Below are 27,788 nucleotides of genomic sequence, written 5' to 3'. Positions count from 1 at the left end.
GGAATGGTAGTTAAGATTCTCAGCCCCAGCTTGAGGTAACAAAATATATAAACATTTTTACATTAACCCTTATGTTCATACTTAGCTATACATATACTCACATAGGGGCCAGATATTCTCACACTCCAAGCATCAATGCTGCTAAATACGTGCTACACAAATACCTTGTAAAAACCCACAAAAACATCTGAGAGGCCCCCAAGAATAGAGGCCTAAACATACGAGATTGTAGGTGTTGCTCAGGAGAAAACTACACACGTGAACACAAGCTGCAGTGAAGAAACTGGAGGTGGTGCTGAGGAGAGGAAAAAAAATAGGGCAGAGGGGAGCAAAGGTGCTCAAGAAATGACCCCAAGATATTAGAACCTTTAAAAGAAGAATACAGTACTGTAGCATTTCATTTAGGGTAACTGCGCAGGAAGAAGGGGGAAAGACGAGATATGTCCTAGTACTTTAAAACTTGCACGTTTCTATCAAGCATTAATGATTGCTTTTGTTGGATGAAAAGGAAAATACAGGATCAAAAGTAAATCAATGAAAAGTGAAAAAGACAGCATTTATAATGTGACAACAGAATTGTGGTAAAGGCTACGGAGACACTATATTAATATAATTCAAATATCTACCGTTTTCTCCTGTTACTTTACGATACCAGTCAAGGCGTTAAAACGGGTACACGCACGCACACGATACTTTCTCGCTAGTGTCGTCCTATTTGATCTTTGCTCTTAAACACCAAATCTCTTTTGTAAACAAACTATCTATGGGGTACAAAGTTACATAGTCTTGACCCAGAGAAAGAAGAGAAGCATTTAATAGACAATCTCTTCTGGTTACATGGGTCCGGTTTTCTACAAAATGGTTCATTTGCCCCTTTAATACAAGTTGAAATTAATTTCAACCTGGAATGAAAAGCCAGTTATCTAATGGAAATAAATGGTCCCCCCCCCCCCAAAAAATAAGTTTCTAATGAAAGTATTAACTAGTGTCCATTAGACATCTATTTCTTACATTCCGGCCACTAGACAGAAAAATCAACTCACAGGGCATTTGAGACATTCTGTTATGTGTTCTATTTTATTGTGTGAGTGCACTAATCTGTCCACATATAACCTCTGGTTAATAAAACCAGCGGAGGTATTCATCTGAGAGGAACATATACTCCGTAAAACCAGAATCTAAAAGCTAATAGACTCAGTTAAATGCTCTCTGGGGACACCAATACATTTCGATTACTACAAATTTTCATCGACATAAAAAGGACACTAAGTTAGGTAAGGTTCTAGCCTGTTAAGACTCCAGACACATTCCAATCCAACAGCCCCCAGGGGCAGGTTCTTCTATTAAGTGATTTTTTTTTTTTTTTTTTACAAAAGTAGCTTTTATTTTTGTTTTTAAGAGGATATTTAACAGATACTATTCATAGCACCACCAGTCTGAGGAGCTCTACGTATTTCAAAGAAAATGCCTTTTGGTTCTATAAATGGGTTCATACCAAATTCACCATCTTTTAGAATAAATCACTATCAGCACTAGAAAGTTGTCCATGTCCAGAACGACAAATCAGTCTGAAAACCCTGTGACTTAGATGGAGGAACAATATCCACGTTATGGAACGAGCGAGGCAACTTACGTTACTTCCCCAGAGCGACCCAAAGGTTCTAGAACACTTAGACCCCCTCAGACAAAAGATGCAGAAAGAGAAGGAAACACGACACACCACAGAGTGAGCCACGGGGACCCGGAGAGCCACGTCGCAATTTAAGACCACAATCTGCGTCCAGAAAAACATGAGAGGCCTTTGTGTGCAAAAAAGAAAAGCATGTGCTTGTGGGAGGTTAATGAAGGTCTGGGGCTGAGTGAAGAACAAGAAAATAAAAGAACACATTTTCACGCTCTTCTCTCCTCCAATATTATCACACAAGCTACACGAGTGCGCACACACCCCTACACTCTACATTCACATTGTTCCTCTTTCTCCAAAGTTTCCCAGGGAGGAAAACTACACCTCCGACGTGATCAGCCAAAGAGGGGCAGGTTTCCACACGGAGTAAAACACACGACCTCCCAAGCCCGCGCAAATTATCCATCAAGAACATTAAGATACCTCATAGGAAAAAAAAAAACCAAAAAACTTTTCATTTTAGTTGTGATTTGACCTGACTTATACACCACAACCCACACCCACCACGTATCAGTCTACTCCTTAGCCTGACGGACCAGGACTCTTATCAGACTGACCGGCAGGGCTGCATCTCTCTGGTGAAGAAGCCTTTCGAACATTTAGCTGTGGCTCTCTCGGTGCCGATGAGGGCCAGCTTCTCCCCGCCATCGTGGCGTCACCATCGCATCTCTGAGCTAACGGGGTTCATGTAGAAGACTGAGGGAGAACGTCTCTCCCAATTCATACACGACCTTTCTTTCTTATTAACTTTGTGCCATAGAGATATGCTGCAGGTTTGTTTCAAGCACAGAAAATAGAAGACTTTTGCATAGGGGGGAAAAAAAAAAAAAGCTGTGGGAAAGGATTCCCATCAGTCCTGCTCCAGCGTTACCAGGGCTCAGCTCACAGGACGACTGTTTCCTTCCCAGGCCAACGTCCTTGGTGTCTCCGTTCACCTGGCCACTCAGTTGTTCCTGATGATGATCCCCGGAGCGTCTGATTGGCTGAAAGTGCTGCTGGGGTTGGGGGGGGGGGGGAGGGGAGAGGGGAAAGGTGACCAAAAAAAAAAAAAAAAAAAAGGGACAAGGCCACAGGATGATAATGACTATATGGCAGAGAACCATCAGAATAGCAACAAGAGATAATCTTGCCCGAGACCACGGATATAAAACTAGAAGCTCTGAGGACTCAGAATTCAATAAACAAGTAACAGTACTAAATATTCCGGTAAACAAGTAACAACCCAACTGGCTGTTCAATAGTGGACAACTGTTCTTATTTCTATTTCAGGGTTGCGGGGTTTCCATTCGGAGTCCACAAACGTTGGTGTCCATAGCGGTAAGAAATCCGAGGTGTCCCTCGTTCTGAGGATTCTCTGGTACATGGCTGGTTCAATACTTCAGCTTTAACAAAAGCGAAACGGTGGCCAGACCTTCACCAGACCCTGGCCCATTTGGACACCGGTCTCTCTGTTCCAGGCTGACCTCAGTTCTTCTTGTCCTCCTTCTGAAGCTGGCTTTTTGTGGTCCCTAGGTTGTTCCACACCTCTGTGTACATTAGGGTCCCAACGAAGACAAACAAGGTACCCAGCCAGTGCCACAGAGTGAAAGGGTTCTGGAAGTACAAGATGGAAACGATGAGGCTGACAAACTTGCGCAGAGTCACGACAAGGGTGACGGTAAGGGAGGCACATTCTGTGGTGAGGATAAAGACACCCCGGATGCACACGTACCTGGAGTGGTGGGTTAAGGTGGTTTTCTGTAGACTGCCAAGAGAACCCCAGGGAGAACCTTCTGGCATGGTTTAAATGCTCATATTCTAAGAACCAGAAAATGCGGGGATGGGTGATGGCTGCTCTGAGTCTCCTCCCTGGTAGAATATCCTGCAGAATGAATGTCCTGCCATTCGTTGGTGGACCCTAGCTTGAAACTGCCCGAAGGCCTGAATTCTTGTTCTGAATTCTTCCCACTGCTTACAGTGAGGGTCCCCTCCCCCGTAGTGACAGGAGGTAACACTTTCAGGAAAGGTCAGCAAACCTACTTCATAGGACCTGGTCCTCAGCCCGTCGACCCACTCGTCCCAAAAGGAACTCCGCGGGCAAATCTCCGAGGTGACATCAGAGGAATGAGATCGAGCTCCATCTGTTTCATTGTTCCAAAGACTTAAAGGTTTTTATAGTGTACTTAAGGTCGTTCAAGAGAGCGATTTACAAAATGAGGCTCTAATTAGTTTGAAATTTCGGGCAGAATTCTGTGGCAGCTGGTGAAATGTCCGAGGCTGCTGAAAAACTCCAGGAGAAACCACAGAGCATTCTTGTCACATACCAATACTGAATTATCCACGGATTTCTCCACACCACCCACAGCAATTCCTTTATGTGCCCAGTGACCTGCTGACCTCCTGCAGCACTACCAACTCTCTGGCCGTTCCCCAAAGCCCAGGCTGGATGGGAATCTCTGTCTCCTGCAGTACAGATCAAGGCAGACGCGAAACTCAGGTCACCGCACCATTAGGAATACAAACCTTCTCTGTGTTACTTTGACCTAAGAGGAGGGTATGGCAGAGGGGTGCAAAGGATACTGAGTGATGACATTCATGAGGAGGTAGAACCACATGATGGGCACTGTCACACCAATGAAGGGAACTTGATACAATTCTGCAAAGATTAAAAGGGGATACAGTCATACATTTAGGACAGCGTAAGTCTTCATCTTTTTGGACAAAGTGATACAGACTGAACATAATAGAGACAGCAACGTTACTCCCCTAGCAAAGAGATTTGGATCGTACACCATTTCACTTGCCCTGATTCCAGGCTACACCAGTCTCAAGAGTCATTACAATGGTTTCTTAAATTATAATTTATTTTTTATTTGAGAGCAAGCGAGCATGCGAGTGAACAAGAGGGGAAGGGGGAGAGAGAACCTTAAGCATCAAGTTATCATTAATTTTAATTGTAAAATAAGCTCTCTATCATTCACCTGAATAGGACCCCACTTTACAAAGAAAGACTCAAGTACAGAGCAGTGAAAAATGACATGGTCTCAGCTGACAATTAACACAAAATAAAGACAACTAGGGGCTCCTGGGTGGCTCAGTCGGTTGAGCGTCTGACTTCGGCTCAGGTCATGATCTCCCAGCTTTGTGAGTTCAAGCCCCGCGTTGGGCTCTGTGCTGACAGCTTGTAGCCTGGAGCCTGCTTCGGATTCTGTGTCTCCCTCTCTCTCTGCCCCCAACCCATTCGCATTCTGTCTCTCAAAAATAAATAAATATTTTTAAAAATGAAAAAAAAAAAGAATAAAGACAACTAGTAACTAAATGCCATCTGAAAATATATTCAATCCTACTAGTGATGAGAGAATTCTAAATTAAAAAAGGCTCTACCATTTTATATTTATTAAAACAGCGATTAAAAATTTGTAAAATCCTGGGTGCCTGGGTGTCTCAGTGGGTTAAAGTGTCCGACGCTTAACTTCAGCTCAGGTCACGATCTCAGGGTCGTGGGATGGAGACCTGCGTCAGGCTCTGCACTGAGTGTGGAGCCTACTTGGGATTCTCTCTCTCCCTCTCTGCCTGTGCTCGCTTGCATGCACGTGCTCACTCTCTCTCTCAAAACAAATAACCATTAAAAAAAAAATGATGAGGGGCGCCTGGGTGGCTCAGTCGGTTGGGCGACCGACTTTGGCTCAAGTCATGATCTCATGGTTTGTGAGTTCGAGCCCTGCATCGGGCTCTGGTGCTGACAGCTCAGAGCCTGGAGCCTGCTTCGGATTCTGTGTCTCCCTCTCTCTCTGCCCCTCCCCTGCTCACGCTCTGTGTCTCTCTGTCTCTCAATAATAAATAAACGTCAAAAAAAAAAAAAAATGATGAAATCCTAATCTGGAATGGTGGCAGTGGAACCAGCAGCCTCGGCTGGCAGTAGCAATTGGTGCATTTTTGTAAAAAAAAATCAATTTCATAATTCTTAAGGGGCAATAAAGTATTTATATGCATTCTTAGGAATTAATCCTCACTAATTCAAAAGATAAAAAATAGTTCTCCATTGATGACAGTACTATTTATGATAAAACACTGAATCAATCTAAATGGACAATCTTAGAGCAATGGCTATGTATGGCAAAGGAACTTTAAATAAGGCATTAAAAAATTAAAATTAAAAAAATCATGAAGATTATATGCAGTCATATAAAGAAGGAAAGTGAAAAAGCAAGTATAAAACTATATCCATGCTAGGATGACAACTATGCAAGAATATACATAAACAGTATCTCGAAGGAAACCGGGAAAATGAAATTAGCTGACGTGTCAGGCAATGGAATGGTAACTCTTCTTCTCTTAAATATGTTCTCATATTAGTTTTATATAATCAAGGCTTGCACAGTAAATATTTGGGAGGAAACAAAATAATCACGATCAAAGAGATTTTTAAGTTTCCAATTTTGTAGCTTAAGATATTTCAGTTTTTATTTATTCATTTTGAGAGACACAGCAAGGGAGGCGGGGCAGAGAGAGAAAGGCAGAGAGAAAATCCCAAGCAGGCTCCGCACTGTCAGCATGGAGCCCGATGTGGGACTTGAACTCACGAACCGTGCGATCATGACCTGAGCTGTAATCCGGAATCAGAGGCTTAACCAAGTGAGCCACCCAGGTGCCCCTTCATCACTTTTTTGAAATTGCTCAATTGTTTGTGGGGTCTGAATTATACAGAATAACTTGGGAAATTCGAACAGTGATATTGAAACCTGGTTAGTAAATGAACGTTACTTTTCTTTTGCAAAAAAATAAAAAGCCATGTATGTAAAGATAATTCGCTATAACTGTATGTCTGGACTAGTGGGAAATCCCCATAATCTGGCATTCTACTGTCTTTGAAACACTTAGCATGTACTGAAATGAAAAGAAAGTTAACAAGTATTATTACTGTTTAATAACTTCAGAGATCCACTGTATCGGTTTGCTGGGAAAAGAATCAATCCGTAGGACTTAAAATATTTAGGTGGATTTTTAGTTCTCTTAGCAAATTCAAGGATAACAGGTTCATCTGAGACAACTTCAAAGCAAGCAAGAGAAAGAAGCATATATTTAACGCAGGTATGAGCTGAAGGCAGATTCTAAAAGAGATTTTATATAAATACCCATCCCTGTGACTTTTAGAAGAGCGCTCTAGGAACGAAATCAAATAAATCCCAAGGAATCTGATGTTTATTTTAATAGCCCTTTGCTGTGTGGGGACTCTCAAGGGACCTTAAAAATCATTGTGACAAAAATGGCTACATGTCAATGAAATCTCCAAAAAAAAAAAAACCCCAAAATCAGAAATGGAGTAATTCAGAGCCTTAGAAACTTTAACACACTACCTTCGTTACACATTTTTTTTGTGGGCAAATGGGACAGGCAAACACAGCAAACTCAAACAGAAAGCAGTCACAGTCACAACCTCACAATATGCATGTTCAGACTTCAGAGGGCAAACAAGTTTTACAGAGCACACACTGCCATTCTACAAAATGTCCTCACCATTTTAGGTACGAGCCACGTAAAGCCTTAATTCTACAAACGTGTATCTGTTCCTGTGTGTTCATTTGTCTGTATAACGCCATGTCTTTTAGTAGATATTCATGTCAGATAAGTAATTTCTTTCAAGTCAGTTGGCAATTTATAGCTAGTTTATTAACTCGCCACTTTAACAAGGAAGAGCTAACTTACCCTGCAGACATTTGAACTAATTGTGCTTATTCCTGCTGCCTACCTACCCTGTACCTTGGAAAAAAGCCCCCTCGTGGTTTTTGCTTCCCCTTGCTCCTAGGTGGCTAGGCTAGGACTGGGTCTGTGAGCAGGTCCGCCTTCGCCAGCCGAAAAAAAGATGTGCGGGAACACAGAGCTGGACTGCTGCCCGGCTTCTCGTGGTCCCACCCCTGCAGTGTGTTATTGCTATGTCTTTGCATCCTCAAAACACCAAACGTGCCACATGCAAATGCAAACACACAAATTCCAAAGCGTTCTGTGGTGAGGATGAAGACACTTAGAAAATCTGAAGGCAGTTCTCTAACTTCGTTGGCAAATAACTGAGAAGCACCCGTAAAAGCTTTTGCTGCCGCAACTGCTCATTAACAGCACTATATTCCCGGAAGGCGGAACAGGGAGGGTTTCGAACAGGGCAGGGATTTGGATAAGACCGTGAAAAGAAGTGGTGGTCAAGTCAATAGGAAAACTGAGAGATGATCCCAGAAACTGTCAGGTAATTCTCCCGGAGATGCCCACACTCACCAGACTTATTGAACAGAACCGCATGGTCACAAATGTCAGAAGCCAGGAAGATGAAACCCGGGAGGGGAAGGGCGTGCTGTGGGAAGGAAGACATCATGTAAATTGAAATGCAAACACATCACAGAACATTTAGAGCGGCTTTACAGTGACTAAGTTTTACAAGGTGTTTGACAAGCAGTGTCAAGAAAAGGAATTTAGACTCGCTAAATTAAATATTTGTATCCAGTGCTTCCGCCCACGTGACCCTGAATGGCGTGCTGTCAACCCCAAACTACAGCTCTTGCCCTTATGGAACAGAATCAGATGATCATCACGCACTAAACAAAAAAACGGAGCCGGCATCCTTCCCTCAACAAAAGGGAAATTAACTCCCAGTCATCTTGCCCACAGGATTTGCTGTATTTTGCTACTTTTGAAAATGGCTGAGCAAATACAAGGATTTAAAAGTTATAAAGCAAAGGCAAATTTCAGGGAGTTTAGGAAACTCGAGGGAAAAAGAGATTTGAGGACTATATGAGGTCAGGGAAAATAAAATGAAGACAAGAATAAAAAGGGGTTGAAGAAGACACAACAGGTCGGCACAGATGAATGAACGAGCCTGACAATAACCCGCCACGATAAGGAATCAGAGCTAACATTACAGGCAGTTACTCTGTGCCAAGTACTGTTCTAAAACAAAGGTGTGACCCAGACGGATTGTTCCTTATTTTTTAAATTCCCAGACACATACTCCAGCTCCCATTAAGTATCTCAAATTGATGGTCTGCAACTTTAGTACAGAAAGCTGGCGGTGAAGGAATCTCTGAATACGGACCCTGAAGGCGTCCCTACCAGCCAGGACGTGAGGGGCTGTGCTCTGGATGTTATCTCCACAGGAGAGACGCCGGAGGAAGAGGATAGTTAGAGGAGGTGGCTCTCGCTCAGCAGTTTTACAACAAAAAAGTGGAAGCACACAGAATTTGCTAATGAAACTCTCCATCAAGGGAAGACAGCCACTGGGAGGGACTCCGCACCTCCCACCCCCCCACTGCCAAATGCCTGCCTGGCTGCAGACATCCTCCCTGGCATGTTGTTTTGGGACTCGTTTTCCTGTTCCAAGTTTCCATATTGCTTTTAATTTGACTTCACCTACAGGGACCTGGGGGTTCGTGAAGGTTCTTCATCCCCGGGGGTCGTTCCTGGCTAGCAGACACACGAGGTTCACGCCGACTGAGCACAATCGTCTCCTATAGAGAACTGTGGCTCAGAATACACCATTAGTAGCCTATTAAAAGTACTTGATCCTTCAACGACATCAGAAAAACGTGTATTTCATTTGAAATGACATATGACGACTCAGTACTTTTTGTCTTCCCCAGGTTCAAAAAATTGCTTACATTATAAAACAAAGCCTCCTTAGAGTGCTTCCCAAATTGTTTGTATAGGGTCTCCTGGAAAATACCCATCCTTGCTGACATCAGAAGAGCAAAAGTCAGTGCCCCTATACCTAAAAAACAAAAATTGGGTTATAAGAATTAGATTTGCTCACTTCCAGACATATTCCTAAAGAACATTGTTTAAAGTTCTACATATATTACAAACTAGTTGTAGAACATGCACAAAATTTTTAAAAGAAATAAAAATTAACTACAATATTACTACCCACTCCTTAATAGCTTGCTCTAGCTCCCTACATACACTTATTTATTTATTTTATGCAGAAAACAGGATCATAATGAATATACAATTTTATATCTTGCTTTCTTCATGATCTTTTTCTTGGATTTTCCTCCAAGTCGTTTATTAAAATTTTTTCAAAGGTATGAATTAATGGCTCCATATTATTGTATCACATAGAAACCATAGTTAAATGTATTATTATAACATGAGCCTCATTAGGTTACTTCCAGTTATTTTACCAAAATCAATGTCCATCTTTCTACATAAATCTTTAAACAAAATGTTGATTATTTCCTTAGGACAAACTTTCCAAAATGGAATTACTGACTCAAAAGTTGTAGCTATTTTAAAAACTCAACACATCCATTTTTTCCAGAAAGGCTGTGTCAATTTCTACCGTAAACAGGTTATACAAAAATGGTTGTCTTACTTCACCCTCAGCAGCAATGAGGATAATAATAAATGATTATCCAATTTGATAGAGCGAAAATAAAAAGGGACTGCATTTTGGTTTCAATTTGCATTTTCTTTGATGCCAAGACTATTGAGGCCGAACATACAATGATCAGACACTAATGTTTTCCCCATGAATTGTGTGTTCGTATCCTTTGCAACTTTTTCTTGTTGGATAAAGTGTTTTTCCAACAGCTCATAAAGATCTTTCTATGTTAAGAACAACAACCTAAAAGGATGAAGTCTCAAAGCCAAGAAGCAGGGAGAACAGAGTCCTTTCGTTGCTACTTCTCTTCCATTTGGTCTCAATCTGGTACTGCTGCTACCTGGCTAAGCAGGAAAGAGTTTCACCTCCGTGTCATCCAGTGTGAGGCCAGAGCTCTGCAGGGGTTGTCTCGTGACTTCCACAAAGAGATACTTGTATTTTTCAAGATTCCCTAGGAGACTCTGCTGATCAGTCAGGTTTGGGAACACTCAATAGGGAAAAGCTAACTTATGAAGAAAATGAATCTAAGATTCAGAAATGAGTCCCCTGGAAATTTCAAGAGCCAACTGCTCTAACGTGCCCTTCGTATGTAGAAGCTCCTGCTCAGCAGACAGCTCATGAAGTAATGGACACTCGAAGCAGTGCTCCCAGGAGAGTGTGACAGGCAACCAGAAACTATTCCAGTGGCAGCCGTGGAAATATGGATCCATGTTGTAGAACACGCTACCCTGAACACGGACATTGTCTTTCTTTCATGTTCCGAACACCAAAGTTCAGAGACAGATGACGACTCCGGGTGCCTCTCTCCTCTGTGGCATCATCTGTGTAGCCAAAGCTTCTTGCCAAGAAACCTGTCCCTTAGGAGAAAGTTCAGCCAACAGAACTGCAGAGGCAATTAGCTTCATTGTAATTACTGTACTTGCCTAGTAACCACCTCAGAAATGCCTGGAATCCGTCATTCTCGCTGGAGCTGGACTGGGAGGTCTAGGAAATAAGAAAAATACTCGGTATAGAGTCTAGAACTACATGCAAGGTGCTTGGGTACAAAGGAAATATCTGTGTTACCCAGTCACCTCCACTCTTTTCTTGCAGAGACCCGAATCCTTCTATTGCATAAGCATTTAAGTTTATTGCGTCAATAATAGGTACCTGTGCCCCCACGGCAAGGAGTGAATATAAACAATTTGTGAAGTGATTCTTACCACCTGCTTTGCTGACATGAAAGTGCAAATAAATATCCCCACAGACACCAGGGCAATGGAGGTATATTTGAATATGCTGTATCTGCAAAAACAAGAACCAGAACACCTTAGGAAAAAAGCACAGATCTGAATTTCCACACTATGTTCACAGTCAGATGGAGCCTAAGAGTAAAAATCACCAAAACATGGCTGAGGGGATCACTTTCTAGCAGACTTCCCACGTAAGGCCATGTGAGAAAGAATCAGGATGCTGGCTGGTGTCTAAACAACACCCAATCTTAGTGCTGCTTAAAAGAGTTTCCATCGGTTGGTGGACCGATAGATCGTTTCATCAGAAAACAAGAACCAAAAATGACACAGACCAGACATGACCTTCCATTCTGCTCAAGAGTCCAAATGAAAGCCCGACTGAGATCTTAACTGCCACCTGTTTCTCCTGTCTTCAGGGGGCCCAGACCTGAGTGTCAAGGGACCTGAGTGTCAGGGGGCCCAGACCTAAGTGACAAGAGGAAGAACAGAATATCACGGCCAAGTAGCAGGATTCAGTGCTCAAAAAAAAAAAAAAAAAAAAATCATTCAACTTGTCCATTTTCAGGAAAGGATTTTGTAAATCATGTCTGAATGACTCGACTGTTGCTTTTATTTTATTATTATTTTTTTTATTTTAGAGAGAGAGCATGTGTCCAAGTGGGGGAGGTCGGAGGGGGAGGGAGAGGATCTTAAGCAGCTAAATGTGGAGCCAGACTCAGGGCTTGATCCCACAAGCCTGGGCTCACGATCTGAGCCAAAATCAAGAGTCAGACACCCAACCGACTAAGCCACCCAGGCGCTCCTATGTTTTTAAATGCTGGCACAGTTGGATAAAGGGAGGACTATGACACTAATAGGACTACTGGCAGCAAGAAGAGTGGCATTTCCTATTAACTGGAACAACATCGTTAACATCCCTCTTGGGCTCTTAGTGATAAAGCAAAAGGACTCAGGCAAGAATGAAAGGAAATTAAACTTACAGGAGGAACCATCAGAGGTTTTCCAGTCAAATACTTTGTACACTTCTGGTCATATCACCTCATAAAAGGCCAAAAGGACCGGCTGAGCAGCAGCTCAAGGGGCCAACAGCACCACGCCAGAGGAGAGGGCAGGGTGAGGAAACAGGCGCTGGAGGAGGCAGATACAAAAGTAAGGGAACTCTTCGGTCTGGAAAGATCAAGATCGGGAGAGGTTTGGAATTGTGGCCTGAAAATTCATGAAAATTAATGAGTATGGATTTGGTCTTCAAAGCCTAGAAAGAGGAAAACACTGTGAACCTAAGAGGCCCTACTCAGGTTAAACAGGAGGAGATACTAACTTACTAAGTCATGGTAGTAGATAGTTACCTTAGGGAAATTCTTGCTTTTTGGGGAGCACACACCAAGGAGCGTCAAAAAGGCTTACTTGGATAGATTCAAGATGACAGACCCAAAATAAGTTCTTAAGGGAAACGGAGATGTTTGAGAAAGGCCCAGGACATTTCGGAGCACTGTCCGGAGAATACATTCCTTTTATAACATGTCCTTTGGTATCCCTGTTATGAGCAAAATCAAAGGCTGAAAGGACTGCAGGTCTGTCCCAACGTGAATTCTACACATTATCAAGAAGCGTGGCAGTCACTTCGATGTAACGAACCTGACCAGGATATATGAATGCTCACCTGGAGAGAACCTAGAAATCAGTTACAATCATACCTATCTGGGGGAATACAGAAGCCTCAGAAGATAAAGGGTTCGTGACAAGGAGCCTATCAAGACAGGACAACGATCTTTCTCGTGACACAGCCCTTATTTCTTAAAAACTCTAGATTCCCACACAGAATTCTAATACTGGGGTCTAGGACAGAAAAGTTGGCATAAGCTTGTACGGTTGTGATCTTAACAGTGAGGGTGAACTTTCCCTAAGAAATGTTCCAGACTGAATGTGCTGACTCTCCCCAGTGCCCCACCTCCTTGGGGGCATGGTGTAAGGCTCAGGACACAAGTGGAAGGCAAACACTTTGAGAAAGCATCTCAGGGCCTTCTGGTATTCCCAACCATATCCCAGAGAAAGCCACTGGCTTTCTAGACAACCACATAGAACAATCCTGAAACTTTTCATTCTATCTTCTTGGCCATTTGGGCCTTTGTTAGGAATTTTCTTTCCAACATGGATGATCATGCTATACTCATAAACACCTTCTATGACACCACTGTCCCAGCACTTCCATGAAGCTGAAAATGTTCCATATCTGGGTTCTCCAACAGGGTCACCACCGGCCACATGGGCTATAGGCAGGTAAAATGTGACTACTGGGACCAAGACACAAGTATTTATTTAATTAAATTTAAATGTAAACGGTCTCATGTAGCTAGTAGACACCACACAGGAGTGAAGTTCTAAATCAATTGGTTATGTAGGTTACTGTGGTACTAAAGACTCAATGATGACAAGAGTTCTACCCAGAGAAAATGCTGCTCCACAGCGACAGGTGGGGCCCCTTACCCGGTCCACGGCCTCAAGATGCATGTCACTGTCACAGAGAGAGCTGAGAAACAAGGAATTATCAAGAGCAAACTTATCATCACTACAAGAAAAGGAATCCAGCTGATGGATGGGGCTCAGGATAGCCTTCCTAGACATAAAATACAAAAGTGTATTGTTTACCTTTTCTTCAAAATGATAATTCCTAGGATCATGTTGGCAATTAGAGAACCCTATAAAAGGAGACAACAGTAACAGTTTTAGTGCCCTAGGAAAGCAAATAATTCCAGATAAATATGAACATGGACAAGCGGGCAAAAGAGCCGAGGAGGAGGAGGTCAGGATGAATAATAAGGTTCACTTGTTCTTATAATGGCAAAAAGTACAAACCACATAAATCTCTTACGTAAAATAATAAAATCTTTCAAAGATAACAACAAGAAAAATGGCCAATTCTCTAAATACCGGTCAGAGCAGAAACTAAGGCTAGCCGAAATAAATTATATTGTAGACTTATTGTGAAATTTTCCATCTAAATTATGAGAGTTTTAATAAACTTCTCCTCACCCTCGGTTTTAAATAATGAAAGAAGTCATGCAGGGATGTCTTTCTCTTCTTTGGAAAGGTGGCGATCAATCAGCAAGTCTTTACTGAAAGTCTACTACACGTCCAATGCTTTGAAGGTTATCTATGTAATTATAATTAGGGCTGAAAAGTCCCTTTGGGGATAGCACCTTTGATCTCACAAAAATCTCAAGACTACACAGAAGTGCTGTAATTCCAATGACAACCCATCTCGCATTTTTCTGCCATTCTAACTACACTCCCCTTGAAGTCTTCCCTGTTCTTCAGGGAGCACACTGTTCTTATTTATATACCAAACTACATGCAGATCTCCCACCAAACACTAGTGGAAGAAGAAAATGTCTGCTGCTTTGGGAGAAACCCTACCTTCATCAAAAATTTCCCTTTAATTGTCTCAAGTCTCTTGCTTAAAAAAAAAAAAAAAAATTGATTATATATATACACATATATGTATATATATACACATATGCATATGTGTATATATATACATATATGTGTATATATATGTGTATATATATATGTGTGTGTGTGTATATATATACATATATATATATATAAAATCAGAAAAGGGATGTATCTATTTTATGTACTAAGAGTAAATGTAATTTTATGAAAGAAACCAAAATTGATGAGTAATAAGTTAAATAACATTCATACCAAGTCTGAATATAAAATCAGCCAGATGAAAGAAATTTAACATAAAATCTGTGTCCCGGCAACATTTTAGCTCCTTTTACTGATCATTCTTAAGACTTCAGAGGGATAAAAGTCAACTGTCCACCTTTTACCTTACTTTGCAGATGCAAGCCAGCCTATGCTCACTCATCTAGGACATCTATTCTTATACCCTAGACTTTACTTACTACAAGACTTTTCTACTTTTGCCAAGTGTTCAATCTACCCTCTTGGCTTCATCTTCTGAAAGAACATACACATGGGAGCCGGCAGCACTTACAGATCTAAATATCATATGCAGGGGCATGGCGATGTTGAGATTCAGGGCATAGTTGTTCACCACGCTGACAGTGAAGAACATGGTGACCATCACAGCATAGTACCTGAAATGCAGACATCACAGCACATCACACAAAATCTACTTCAAGAAAATCAAGTGCAGAAGGAAATCAATCTTTGTGGTTAGAAAGGTTATTTTGTTTTAGTTCCTCTATATTAAGAGACTGTATCACTATTATAATGTGAAGTCAATACTAAGTACATATAAAAATACATCACAAAGCTAGACTAAGATGGAAAAAGTCTGAATTACAGAGTATGTTTCGAGGAATACCATTTTAATCTTTTTCAAGGACACTCTCTAAGTGTTTTTCAAGCAATTTAAAACTAGTATTCAAAAAATGTTATCTGATGGGGCGCCTGGGTCACTTAGTTGGCTAGGCGTCCAACTATCGATTTTGGCTCACATCATGATCTCACAGTTCATAGGTTCGAGCCCCGTGTCAGGCTCTGGGGCTGACAGCACGAGCCTGCCTGGGATTCTCTCTCCCTCTCTCTCTGCCCTTCCTCTGCTTGAGTGCACGTACTCTTTCTCTCAAAATAAATAAACATTTTAAAAAATGTTATCTGATAGACATCAACAGATTTTTTTAATTTTTTTTTTTTACTTATTTTTGAGACAGAGAGAGACAGAGCATGAACAGGGGAGGGGCAGAGAGAGAGGGAGACACAGAATCTGAAACAGGCTCCAGGCTCTGAGCTGTCAGCACAGAGCCCGATGCGGGGCTAGAACTCACAGACTGCGAGATCATGACCTGAGCCAAAGTCGGACGCTCAACCTACCGAGCCACCCAGGCGCCCCTCAACAGATTTTTGTAAGTGAATGGACAATTATCATCATCAGTTCTTTGTATGGAATGGTCAATTCTCTCAACTATTTCTTCTACACACTTGTTTCTCCTATTAATTTTCACTACTCTTTTCTAAAGTAAAGATTTGCTAAATTAAGGATGACTGTTAAGATTATCTCACATTCCGAACCAGTGGCCTCCGAATTAATGAGGATATTATTTGGCATAGATCTGTATTTAAAATCACAGTCCCTGTTTTTGACAGTTTATAGGTCTTTAAATAATAATAAAAGCAAAAGCTAAAAAAAAATTTAAAAAAATCAGTAACCCTAATCACTTAGAAAGATAAAGGGACAAATACAAACGAACAATTATGAATAAATGAATTGAATGAAATAAGTAACTTTGCACTTGTATGTCCCATTTTTATCTAGAAAATACTTCAAATGCCTTTCATCCCTATCAGGTTAAGCCATATGAAACTGCCATTTTTTTGGTAGGTCAAAAGGGCTGAAAAGCAGCAATTTCATATGATTCAACCTCATACATTCAAAAGGAGAAAAAAATATTTAAAATAAATGACTAAAGAATGCATGGCAAAGGAAAGCAAATGCTTCCAAATCCTTCAGGACATGTTCAAAGTCCTTGAGCACAGACCCGCCCCCCCCCCCCCCCCCCACCTTTCTCATCTTTTCACGGGTGAAGAACCACAGCACTGAGACTCCAGGGATCTTCCTAGACAAGAATCTACTTGATGATGCTGGTTAGACGTGGAGCTGAATGCCCTAACAAGCAGCCATGCCAGGGCTAAGCTAACACAGTCTGGAGAGTTTGACAAGTTTCACGATGAACGCAGGACACAGCATTACACACACTCAAAGTTACTGGTTATCAAAAGAAAACCACAGGCCCCAAACAGTGTCACATAGGTTAAGGACCCAAGTCAGTAAACCAAGACTTAATTCCTAACCCAAATGCAGTTTCAATCCCCCAAGAATGTAACCCTGAACCAGTCAATGTAGAGTTTCCTGGTCAATACTAGGGAGTTTACTGATAGACCCCTTCTACTCCCCTTAGAAGGCAACCTTGCCTAAACAGCACACATCTTGCTAATAAATTCCGTTCTTTTTTAATTTTAATTTTTTTAAGTTTATTTTGAGAGAGAAAGAGTGCATAAGTGGGGGGCGGGGGGCAGAGAGAGGTAGAAAGAGAGTATCCCAAGCAGGCTCCACACTGTCAGCACAGAGCCCTACACTGGGCTTGAATTCACGAGCCAGGAGATCATGACCTAAGCCGAAACCAAGAGTCGGATGCTTAACTGACTGAGCCACCCAAGCGTCCCTCCTTTCTTTTTTTAAAATGCCTTCTCGGGGTGCCTGGGTGGCTCAGCTGGTTAAGCGGCCGACTTCGGCTCAGGTCATGATCTCACGGTCCGTGAGTTCGAGCCCCGCGTCGGGCTCTGTGCTGACAGCTCAGAGCCTGGAGCCTGTTTCAGATTCTGTGTCTCCCTCTCTCTCTGCCCCTCCCCCGTTCATGCTCTGTCTCTCTCTGTCTCAAAAATAAATAAACGTTAAAAAAAAATTTTTTTTAAAAATAAAAAATAAAAAAAATAAAATGCCTTCTCTCTGAGGGCACCTGGGTGGCTCAGTTGGTTAAGCATCTGACTTGATCTGGGCTCAGGTCATGATCTCATGGTTCAGGAGACTGAGTCCCCTATAGGGCTCTGTGCTGACAGCTAAGGCCTCCTCTCTCTCTCTCTCTCTCTCTCTCAAAATAAATAAACATTTTTTTTTTTAAATAAATGCCTTCTCTCTGCCCTTAAAAACCATTTTCTTGTTTACTTGGTGGAGCTCCCCTCTACTTGCTAGATAGAATGCTGTCCATTCATGAAGAGTTTAAGAACGCCTATTAAATCTTCAAGTTCACTTGGTTAAATTTTTTTTCTAAACACATTTGGTAGCAACGTCAGGATCCAAAGGGAACTTCTGATGGTGTTCAGGGACAGGCAGAAACACAGGCATGGCGCCCTGAGAACTCTTCTGAGTTTTCTCTTTCTGGCCATTTCCAAGAGCCAGTGGTAAGTCCCTCCTGGTTTCAGCTCTGCTCTTTCTGCATTTGAGCTACCAATCTGATTAGCTTCCCAGAACAGAGTTAACAGGTCTAGAGGGACAGGAGGATCTAACAGCACTGGTCCTTAGCTCTGGGTTCGGTCTGCAGTACCACATTGTAATCCCTTCCCCAGTTCCAGTCCACGCCCCCCATTTACCAGAGTTTGGAGTTTTAGTCCTTTACCCCTTTCCAGTGCGCAGTCTCCCTGAAGGGAGTCTGCTGGTTTGGTCTACGTGGGCAATTGTCAGTTTTGTCCCTGGTCTTTTCTTGGCCAGTGCAGAGTTAACATCTTTTGCTGACTCCTGGTGTGTTAAGGGACACGTCTTTGTTGGTCGTTTTGTGTAAACAAAGGCTTAGCCTGGAGATCCTTAAATTCAACAGAGTCAAGCCCACCACCTTCTGGCAAGGCTGCCTATTTTAGGTCTAAAAACTATGGTGTCAGAAGCTGTGAACAGCAACACAAATGGCGATACTAAAAAGAACCTAGAATTACAATGGCCAGGATGGAGAGCGTTCCAGTTAGGTAAGGCCATTTAAGAAGTGCATTTGAAAGAAAGGATTCCCAAATTAGACACAACGGGATACCTATTTTTACATGGCAAGCAGAAGCCTCCAAAACATTTCAAAATTCCCAAAGTTTTATTAAAAAGATTCAGTGTAAAAAGCTCATTAAATTGAGAAAAGGTACTTAAAACAAGACTGTAAGGCCAGTGTAACCCTACTGTTCCCCTCTATCCTTTGAGTACTCATCCTGGTCAACCTGGGTGAACTGCCTTTTACTCTAAAGAGACTATTCAGCAGTCACTTGCAGAATAAGACTAATTGAGGCTATAGGTGATACTCTTCAGATATCTTTCACTCCATGGTCAAAGGTCAAACTAAGGTCCATACTTGAATAATTTTTTTAATGTTTATTTATCTTTGAGAGAGAGAGACAGAGAGAATACAAGCGGAGGAGGGGCACAACGACAGAGAGAGAGAGAGAGAGAGAGAGAGAGAGAGAGAAGAGAATCTGAAGCATGTTCCAGGCTCTGAGCTGTCAGCACAGAGCCTGACGCAGGGCTTGAACTCGTGAGCTGCAGGATCATAACCTGAGCCAAAGTCGGACGCTTAACCAACTGAGCCACCCAGGACCCCCTTTAGTTGAGTAACTTCTTAAACCTAGGGAGGATCCTCAAGAGTTTTTTGTTTGTTTGTTTGTTTGTTTTTTTAATTTTTTTTTTTTCAACGTTTTTTATTTATTTTTGGGACAGAGAGAGACAGAGCATGAACGGGGGAGGGGCAGAGAGAGAGGGAGACACAGAATCGGAAACAGGCTCCAGGCTCTGAGCCATCAGCCCAGAGCCTGACGCGGGGCTCGAACTCACGGACCGCGAGATCGTGACCTGGCTGAAGTCGGACGCTTAACCGACTGCGCCACCCAGGCGCCCCAAGAGTTTTTGTAAATATATTACCTGAGCCCAGATGAGAGAGGAAAATAAAAATCTGCATGGTCTCTTCCTTTCCAAATCCAGTTCCAATGGTTACTGATCTCTCTCCTTTTCTCTCCTGTTTCTCTCACGGAAACAGCTATTTCCCTGCTTGTCTCCTTTTATATCCTAAGAACTTGACTGGCTTTCTGCCTGCCTGGGGCATGCAGGCAGTTGATTCTTTCCTCGGCTATTGTTGAGAGTGACTCTAGATTCTCCCAAGACAGTATCTTTTACACCCTTTCTGAGGACCCCTCTTGGGTCCATTGTTTAATCCTCCCAGAATTATTTACTGTTTGCCCTGACAAAATATTTGAAAGGATTTAATAACTTTATAATCAAGAATTGGTTGCTGATATTCAGAGCCTGACAGCAATTTTTATGTCAAGGCCTTCTCCCCCAAGCTATTATGAACCTGGAGACAAAGAAGACATTCTCATTTTTTTTAAAAGACTTTTTAAAAGTAATCTCTATACCCAGGAGCTGGAACTCACAACCCTGTGATCAAGAGTCACAGGCTCTATCAACCGAGCAAGCCAGGCACCCTGAAAGAAGACATTCTTTTTTTTTTAAAGTTTATTTATTTATTTTGAGAGAGACGGAGAGAGCGAGCAGGGGAGGGATAGAGAGAGAGGGAGAGAGAGAATCCCAAGCAGGCTCCATGCTGTCAGTACAGAGCCCCAGATGGGGCTTGAACTAACAAACCGTGAGACGCCAAAACCAAGAGTCAGACGCTTAACCAACCTTAACCAACCGAGCCACCCAGCCGCCCAAAGAAGATACTCTTATAGCTAGATGGGTGTGTCAGTAGTTTGATATCATTTAGGGGACAATCCAATTCTTTGAGGAATTAATAGCTGTTCTTGTTTTATAAATCTAGTCTTTACAAAACCAGAGCTGTGGTTCAAAACTATTCAGACTACCAATACCTTTTGCCAATCCCCAAACGTACCCTATCTCAAAAGTCTTGTAAGTGTAAAAATTCTGACTTTAAGGGAACAAAAATCCTAGTAAAAGAAGCTTTTATTCTTTCTCCGTGCCTTTAAGATGTAAATGTCTAATGTTCTCCACGGTCTTCTCTAGGAAATTCTATCTGGTCCATCCCTTTAAAATGCAAATTTCAGAAGCGCCTGGGTGGCTCAGCCGGTTAAGCAGTTAAAAGCGTCCAACTTTCCGCTTAGGTCATGATCTCACAGTTTGTGAGTTCAAGCCCTGCATCGTCCTCTGAGCCTGCGGCCTGCTCTGGATTCTCGGTCTCCCTCTCTCTCTGACCCTCCCCCACTTACACTCTGTGTGTGTGTCTCTCTCAAAAATAAACAAACACTTAAAAAAATTTTTTTAAATGCAAATTTCAGGTGGGGCACCTGGATGGCTCATACAGTTAAGCTTCCAACTTCAGCTCAGGTCATGATCTAGCGGTTAGTGAGTTGGAGCTCAGTGACAGGCTCTGTGCTGAAAGCTCAGAGCCTGGAGCAGGCATCAGATTCTGCGTCTCCCTCTATCTCTGCCCCTCCCCAACTCTCATTGTCTGTCTCTCTCTCTCAAAAATAAAAAAAAAAAAAAACATTCTTAAAAAATTTTTTAAAAAGAAAAAAGGAAAAAACAAAAGGAGGAGAGGTTATTTGGAAACTCAACTTGCCAAAGAGAAATACAAATCTTAGGTGTCTTCATAAATACTAGAAAAATCTTTAGCTATCTAGACTGATAACCTTATCCAACCTACCAGAAAAACAACTTGGATATAACTTTTAGAATTAGTAAATTCCGTACCTATTTCACAGCAATACTTTAAAACCTGAAACTATAAGGGCTCTCTGTCTATATGTTCACGTGTACCTGCATTTACATGCTGTAATTCTGTGCTATTTTCTACTTCTAGATGGTATTCCTAAAATTAATTTGTAAGAGCTCTATTCAGTTGGTTTGAGGGCAAGCACTTGTAAGGATTGGGCATTCTAAAATTCTCAAACAGACACTAATCCAAACATATTACAAGTTCACATGGTCTGAAAAGAAGTATTCGATATAAAAGCTAGTTTAAGGTTGATGGCTTAATTAAAACAGATATGTCTTTACAGTTAAAACACTACATATAAAAACGTATTCTCCTTGAGTTTACTAGCCAAGTAAGTTCATGTTGTCTCTTATAAGATCTGTCAACAAAAATTAATAGCTTAGGATAATGGCTGACTTTGTCTAATGTTTAATACAGCTTTTACAGGTAATCTAAAAATAGTTACCAGGGCACCTGACTCACTCAGTTGGTAGAACATGCGACTGATCTCAGGGTCAAGTTCAAACCCCACACTGGGCATACAGCTTACTCAAAAATAATCATAGTTATTAAAGACAAGTAAATTAAACAACATAAAAGTTTATAAATGACCTTTTCTATGATATTTATGTCTACTTATAGAGTTTTCCCTTTTTTTTTTTTTTTTTTTTGGTAAGCTAAAACCTTAAAGTTTTGCTGAGTTAGGTTAAATGATGAGTTAAGCTAAAATCATTAAAAATCTAGATCATTTCTGGAAGTAGAAGTGATGAAGGAGCATAAGGCAAGCTGACACCCTACAAACTATCTCCCCCCACCCCCATCCCTAGGTGGGATATGTTTTATATTCCTCAGGCACTCCTTGCTGCCCAAGAACAAAGCAAAGGACAGAAAACAAATGGTTAAACTGACAGTCTCCATCAGTTTACAAATATCTTAGTAAATTACAAGAAAAAGGCAATCTTATCAATAGCCTAACCTCCATGAACTCCCTCCGGTCTTAATGATAATGCTTTCCTAGAGGGAAAAACCACCTTAGCTTGATAATAGCTAGGCCTCCAGTAATTATCTTTAGCATATGGAAAATCCCTTTAAAAAACCTCCTCTTGACTTAATCTCTCCTAACTCCACAGTACATGACCCCAGTGCAACTCTTTCTGCCCAGGGGTCCTGTCCCATGCTTTATTTAATAAAATCACCTTTTTGCACAGAAGCCATCTTCAAGAATTCTTTCTTGGCCATAAGCTCTGAACCCCACCATCACTCCAAAACCCCACCAGGAAGATCCTAGGCTCTCCTCATACTAGAAAACTATCAAATCACCCTAAATACTCAGAAATTGACCTGAAGACTAGCAGACGAAGTCCACAACTAAAGGTAGAGAAGAGCCACATCAAAGAAGGTAGGAAGTGCGGATATAAGGTTTGGGAGAGACATGAATCCAGGCCACTATGGTGGGGAAGGAGCTGTGGTCACGGAGAAGGACAAGAGATAGAGTAACACGTGGGAACAGACTAACCCAAACATATTACAAGTTCACATGGTTTGAAAAAAAATATTCGAGATAAAAGCTAGTTTAAGGTTGATGGCTTAATTAAAACAGACCTGTCTTTACAATTACATGGGGAGAGCATGGGGAAAACGAATCCCCACAGCAATTGGCCTGGACAGTGAGAGGGGCTGAATTTCATGAATTCTCGCAACCAGGCTTAAAGCCTGGAGTTCTAAAGGTCAGCAGGCTTGGCTCCGACGGAGCCCCAAGGCACTTGGCCTGCTCTTAGACCCAAGGCAGGGTAAACAGCCTGAGGACATACAGTGATTTGAAGAGTGCCTGGGGCACACAGTGCTGAGGTTAGTTGCTCCTCTGAGACTGTCCCAGAGAGGCAGCTAACAGAGAGACCCCTCTGGGGGTACAAAGGAACTGGCAGGAGGCTTTCCCTCCCCTGCCCCTCAGCATAAACACAGAACCAAGTCCAAGAACCAGCCCAGCAGACACTGGCCACCTAACCTGCTGACAAGGCTGGAACTGCCCCTCCCAGTCATGCTTGCCTCAGACCCAGCAAGGCGGGCCCCCAGAAGACCACCCCAAACCCGGGCCCACAGCAACTATCTTCTGACCTGGAAGTTTGGCAGGGCCTTGGTTCCAGCAGCAGTGGCTCATTTCACAAGCAGACCGCAGCACTAGTTAAAGCACACCACATTCAGGCCAGACTAAACACTGCCCACAACAGGCAAAGAAAGGCTCTGCAGAGGTCTGAAGGATAAAGCAGTCAGAACACAACAGCGAGGCACGAGCAGCACGCATTGGAGAAACTCTCTGAAGCAGCAGGCCCTGGGTAACAGGGGACACTACGCTGTAGGGCACTGCACGACCTCTTCTTCAGAAGGCCAATACCCTCAAGATCAAGAGACATAGCGGACTTTCCTAATACAGAGAAATAGGCACAGAGACTTAGACAAAATGAAAAGACAGAGACATCTGTCCCAAATGACAGGACAAGGCCATGGACAGAGATCTAAGTGAAACATATGTAAGTAATATGCCTGACAAAGAGTTTAAAGCCATGATCATAAAAATACTCTCTAGACTTTAAGATACAGTAATGGAAAGTAACCATGCTGAACAACAACAAAAATTATGCAAAACGAGAACAGACTTAGGGAACTCAGTGACTCCATTAAACATAAATGCATTTGCATTATACGATTCCCACAAGAAGAAGAAGAAAGAAAAAAGGGGTAGAAAGTTTATTTTCAGAGATAATATCTGAAAAGTTCTCTAATCTGAGGAAGGAAACATATCCAGATCCAGGAGGCACAGAAAACCCCTAACAAAATCAACAAAGGGAGATCCAGACCAACACATATTATATTAAAATGGCAAAACACTAATAAAGAAAAAATTTTAAAGCAGCAAATAAAATGAAATAAAATCAGCAAAACAAAAGAAGAGAGTTACATATAAGGGAAACTCCATAAGGCTATTGGGGTTTTTCAGCAGAAACTTTCCAAGCCACAAATGAGTGGCATGATATATTTAAACGTCTGAATGGGAAAAATATGCAACCAAGAATACTCTATCCAGTAAGGCTATCACTCAGAATAGAGAGAAAGAGTTTCCCAAACAAAACAAGAAAACAGGTAATAAAATGGCAATAAATACATACCTATCATAATTACTTTGAATGTGAATGGACTAAATGCTTGAATCAAAAGACACAGGGTGACAGAATGAATAAAAAAAAAAAAAGACCCCTCTATATGCTACCTACAAAAGACTCATTTTAGGCCTAAAGACATCCACACATCAAAAGTGAGGGGATAGAGAAACATTTGTTATGAAAATAGATGTCAAAAGAAAGCTGGAGCAGTAACACTTATGTTGAACAAACTAAACTTTAAAAATAAAGACTGTAAAAAGTAAAGACTATAACAAGAGACAAAGAAGAACACTAAGTAATAATAATAATGACAATCCAACAAGATCTAACAACTGTAAATATTTATGCACCCAACATGGAGGCACCCAAATATATAAAACAGTTAATAACAAACATAAAAGAACTAATTGATAATAATACAATAATAGTAGGTGATTTTAATACCCACTTATATGAATAAATCATCTAAACAGAAAACCAAACAAGGAAACAATGGCTTTCAATGACACACTGGAACAGATGGATTTAGCAGACATATCCAGAACATTCCATCCTAAAACAGCAAAATACATTCTTTTCAAGTACACATGGAACATTCTCCAGATCACATATTAAGCCACAAGATAAGCCTCAACAAATTCAAAAAGGCTGAAGTCATACCGTACATCTTTTCTGACCACAAGGCTATGATACTAGAAGTTAACCACAAGAAAAAATCTGGAAAGATCACAAATTCGTGGGGGTTAAATAACATGGTACTAAACAGTGAATGGGTCAATCAGGAAATAAAAGAGGAAATTTTAAAAGTACACAAAAACAAGTTAAAATGAAAACATAACGGTTTAAAACCTTTGGGATAGGGCTCCTGAAGTGGCTCATTTAGGTAAGTGGCCGACTTCAGCTCAGGTCATGATCTGGCAGTTCGTAAGTTTGAGCCCCACATCAGGCTCTACATTGACCGCTCAGAGCCTGGAGCTTGCTTCAGAATCTGTGTCTCCTTCTCTCTCTCTGCCCCTCCCCCAAACGTGCACGTGTGCAAGCTCTCTCAAAAATAAACGTTAAAAGAAAACGTAAAAAAATAAATAAAACCTTTGGGATGCAGCAAAGCAGTTCTAAGAAGGAAGGTTTTTTGTTTTTTTTTTTAAGTTTATTTTTAAGACAGAGAGTGAGTGAGCAAGCTCAGGGGAGGGGCAGAGAGAGAGCAAGAAAGAGAATTCCAAGCAGGCTCTGTGCTGACAGCACAGAGCCCCCATGCAGGGCTCAATCTCGCAAACCATGAGATCACAACCTGAGCTGAAATCAAGAGTCAGATGCTTAACCAACTGAGCCACCCAGGAACCTAAGAAGAAAGTTTATTGCAGTACAGGCCTACCTCAAGAAGCAAGAAAAATCTCAAGTAAACAACCTACCCTTACATCTAAAGGAGCTAGAAAAAGAACAAATGAAGCCTAAAGCCAGCAGGAAGAATGAAAATAATAAATATTACAGCAGAAATAAATGATAATAGAAACCATATACATATCTCTCTCTCTCTATATATATATATATGTATATATGTATTGTGTGTGTACATGCATATATATACATATATATGTATATATATAAAATAAATCAGTGAAACTAGGAGCTGGTTATTTGAAACAATTAATAAAACTGATAAACCTCTAGCTAGACTTATCAAAAAAAGAAAGGAACCAAATAAATCAAATCACAAATGAGAGAGAAAAAATAACAACCAACATGACAGAAATATAAACAATTGTAAGAGGATATTATTAAAAACTATATGCCAACAAATTGGACAACCTAGGAAAAAATGAATACCTAGAAACTTGTAAGTTACCAAAACTGAAACAGGAAGAAATAGAAAACCGGAACAGACTAATACAAGAAACTGAATCAGTAATAAAAAAATCTCCCAATAAACAAAAGTCCAGGACCAGACGGCTTTACAGGTGAACTCTACCAAACATTTAAAGAAGAGTTAATACATATTCTTCTCAAACTGTTCCAAAAATAAAAAGAAGGGAAGGAAAATTCCAAATTCATTCTATGAGGCCAGCATTACCATGATACCAAAACCAGATAAAGACACCACACACACAAAAAAGAAAAAAGAGAGAGAGAGACACAATGAACTATAGGCCAACATCTCTAATGAACACAGATGCAAAAATCCTCAACAAAAATACTAGCAAACTGAATCCAACAATACATTAAAAAAAAATCATTCACCAGGATCAAGTAAGATTCATTCTTGGTTTGCAAGGGTAGTTCAATATTCACAAATCAATCAACATGATACATCACATCAATAAGAGAAAGGATGAGAACCATACAATCATTTCAACAGATGCATAAAAAGCATTTGACAAAGTACAACATCTATTCATGATAAAAACTCTCAACAAAGTAGGTGTAGAGGGAACACACCTCAACATAATAAAGGTCATATATGAAAAGCCCACAGCTACAACCATCATTAATCAGGAAAAACTGAGAACTTTTCCCCCTAAGATCAGGAACAAGATAAGGATATCCATCCCACTCGTTTTATTCAACTAAAATGTACTTCCAGTACATTTTAGTACTGGAAGTTCTAGCCACAGCAATTAGACAACAAAAAGAAAAAAAGCATCCAAAGCGATAAGGAAGAAGTAAAATGTTCACTATTCGCAGATGACATGTTACTCTATACACAAAACCCTAAAAGACTCCATCAAAACATTGCTGGAACTAATACATGAATTCTGTAAAGTCTGAGGATACAAAATCAATCTATAGAAATCTACTGCATTTCTATACAACAACAATGAAGCAGCAGAAAGAAAAATTAAGAAAACAATCCCATATACAATTGCAGCAAAAGTAATATGATACCTAGGAATAAACTTAACTAAAGTGAAAGACCCATATTCTAAAAACTATAAAGAAATCTGGAAATGACACAAAGAAACGAAAAGACATTCCGTGCTCATGGACTGGAAGAAAAAATATTGTCATAATATCAATACTACCCAAAGTAATCTACACATTCAATCTACACATTCAATGCAATCCCTATCAAAATACGAAGAACATTTTTCACAAAACTAGAACTAACAATCCTGAAATTTGTATGGAACCACAAAAGACCCCTAATAGCCAAAACAATCTTGAAAAAGA

The 27,788-nt window shown here is 41.0% G+C and overlaps 1 protein-coding gene across 1 annotated transcript in view; it reads right to left on the bottom strand.

The window, feature by feature from the left end:
• Window positions 1-533: 533 nt before the first annotated feature.
• SLC35B4 (solute carrier family 35 member B4) overlaps window positions 534-27,788 on the bottom strand; it is a 38,974-nt gene continuing 11,719 nt past the window's right edge. Inside the window, exons 3-10 of the mRNA XM_058724238.1 lie at window positions 15,264-15,366; window positions 13,907-13,956; window positions 11,231-11,312; window positions 10,952-11,012; window positions 9,307-9,416; window positions 7,931-8,006; window positions 4,244-4,319; window positions 534-3,395 (exon numbers count right to left, since the gene is read on the bottom strand). Of these exons, the coding sequence (XP_058580221.1) occupies window positions 3,149-3,395; window positions 4,244-4,319; window positions 7,931-8,006; window positions 9,307-9,416; window positions 10,952-11,012; window positions 11,231-11,312; window positions 13,907-13,956; window positions 15,264-15,366 (805 nt within the window). The 3' untranslated portion in view covers window positions 534-3,148. The remainder of the gene's footprint in view (window positions 3,396-4,243; window positions 4,320-7,930; window positions 8,007-9,306; window positions 9,417-10,951; window positions 11,013-11,230; window positions 11,313-13,906; window positions 13,957-15,263; window positions 15,367-27,788) is intronic.

This window comes from Neofelis nebulosa, chromosome 4, assembly GCF_028018385.1.
Source record: "Neofelis nebulosa isolate mNeoNeb1 chromosome 4, mNeoNeb1.pri, whole genome shotgun sequence".
NCBI lineage: Eukaryota > Metazoa > Chordata > Mammalia > Carnivora > Felidae > Neofelis > Neofelis nebulosa.
This window is presented reverse-complemented; position numbering and strand designations above follow the sequence as displayed.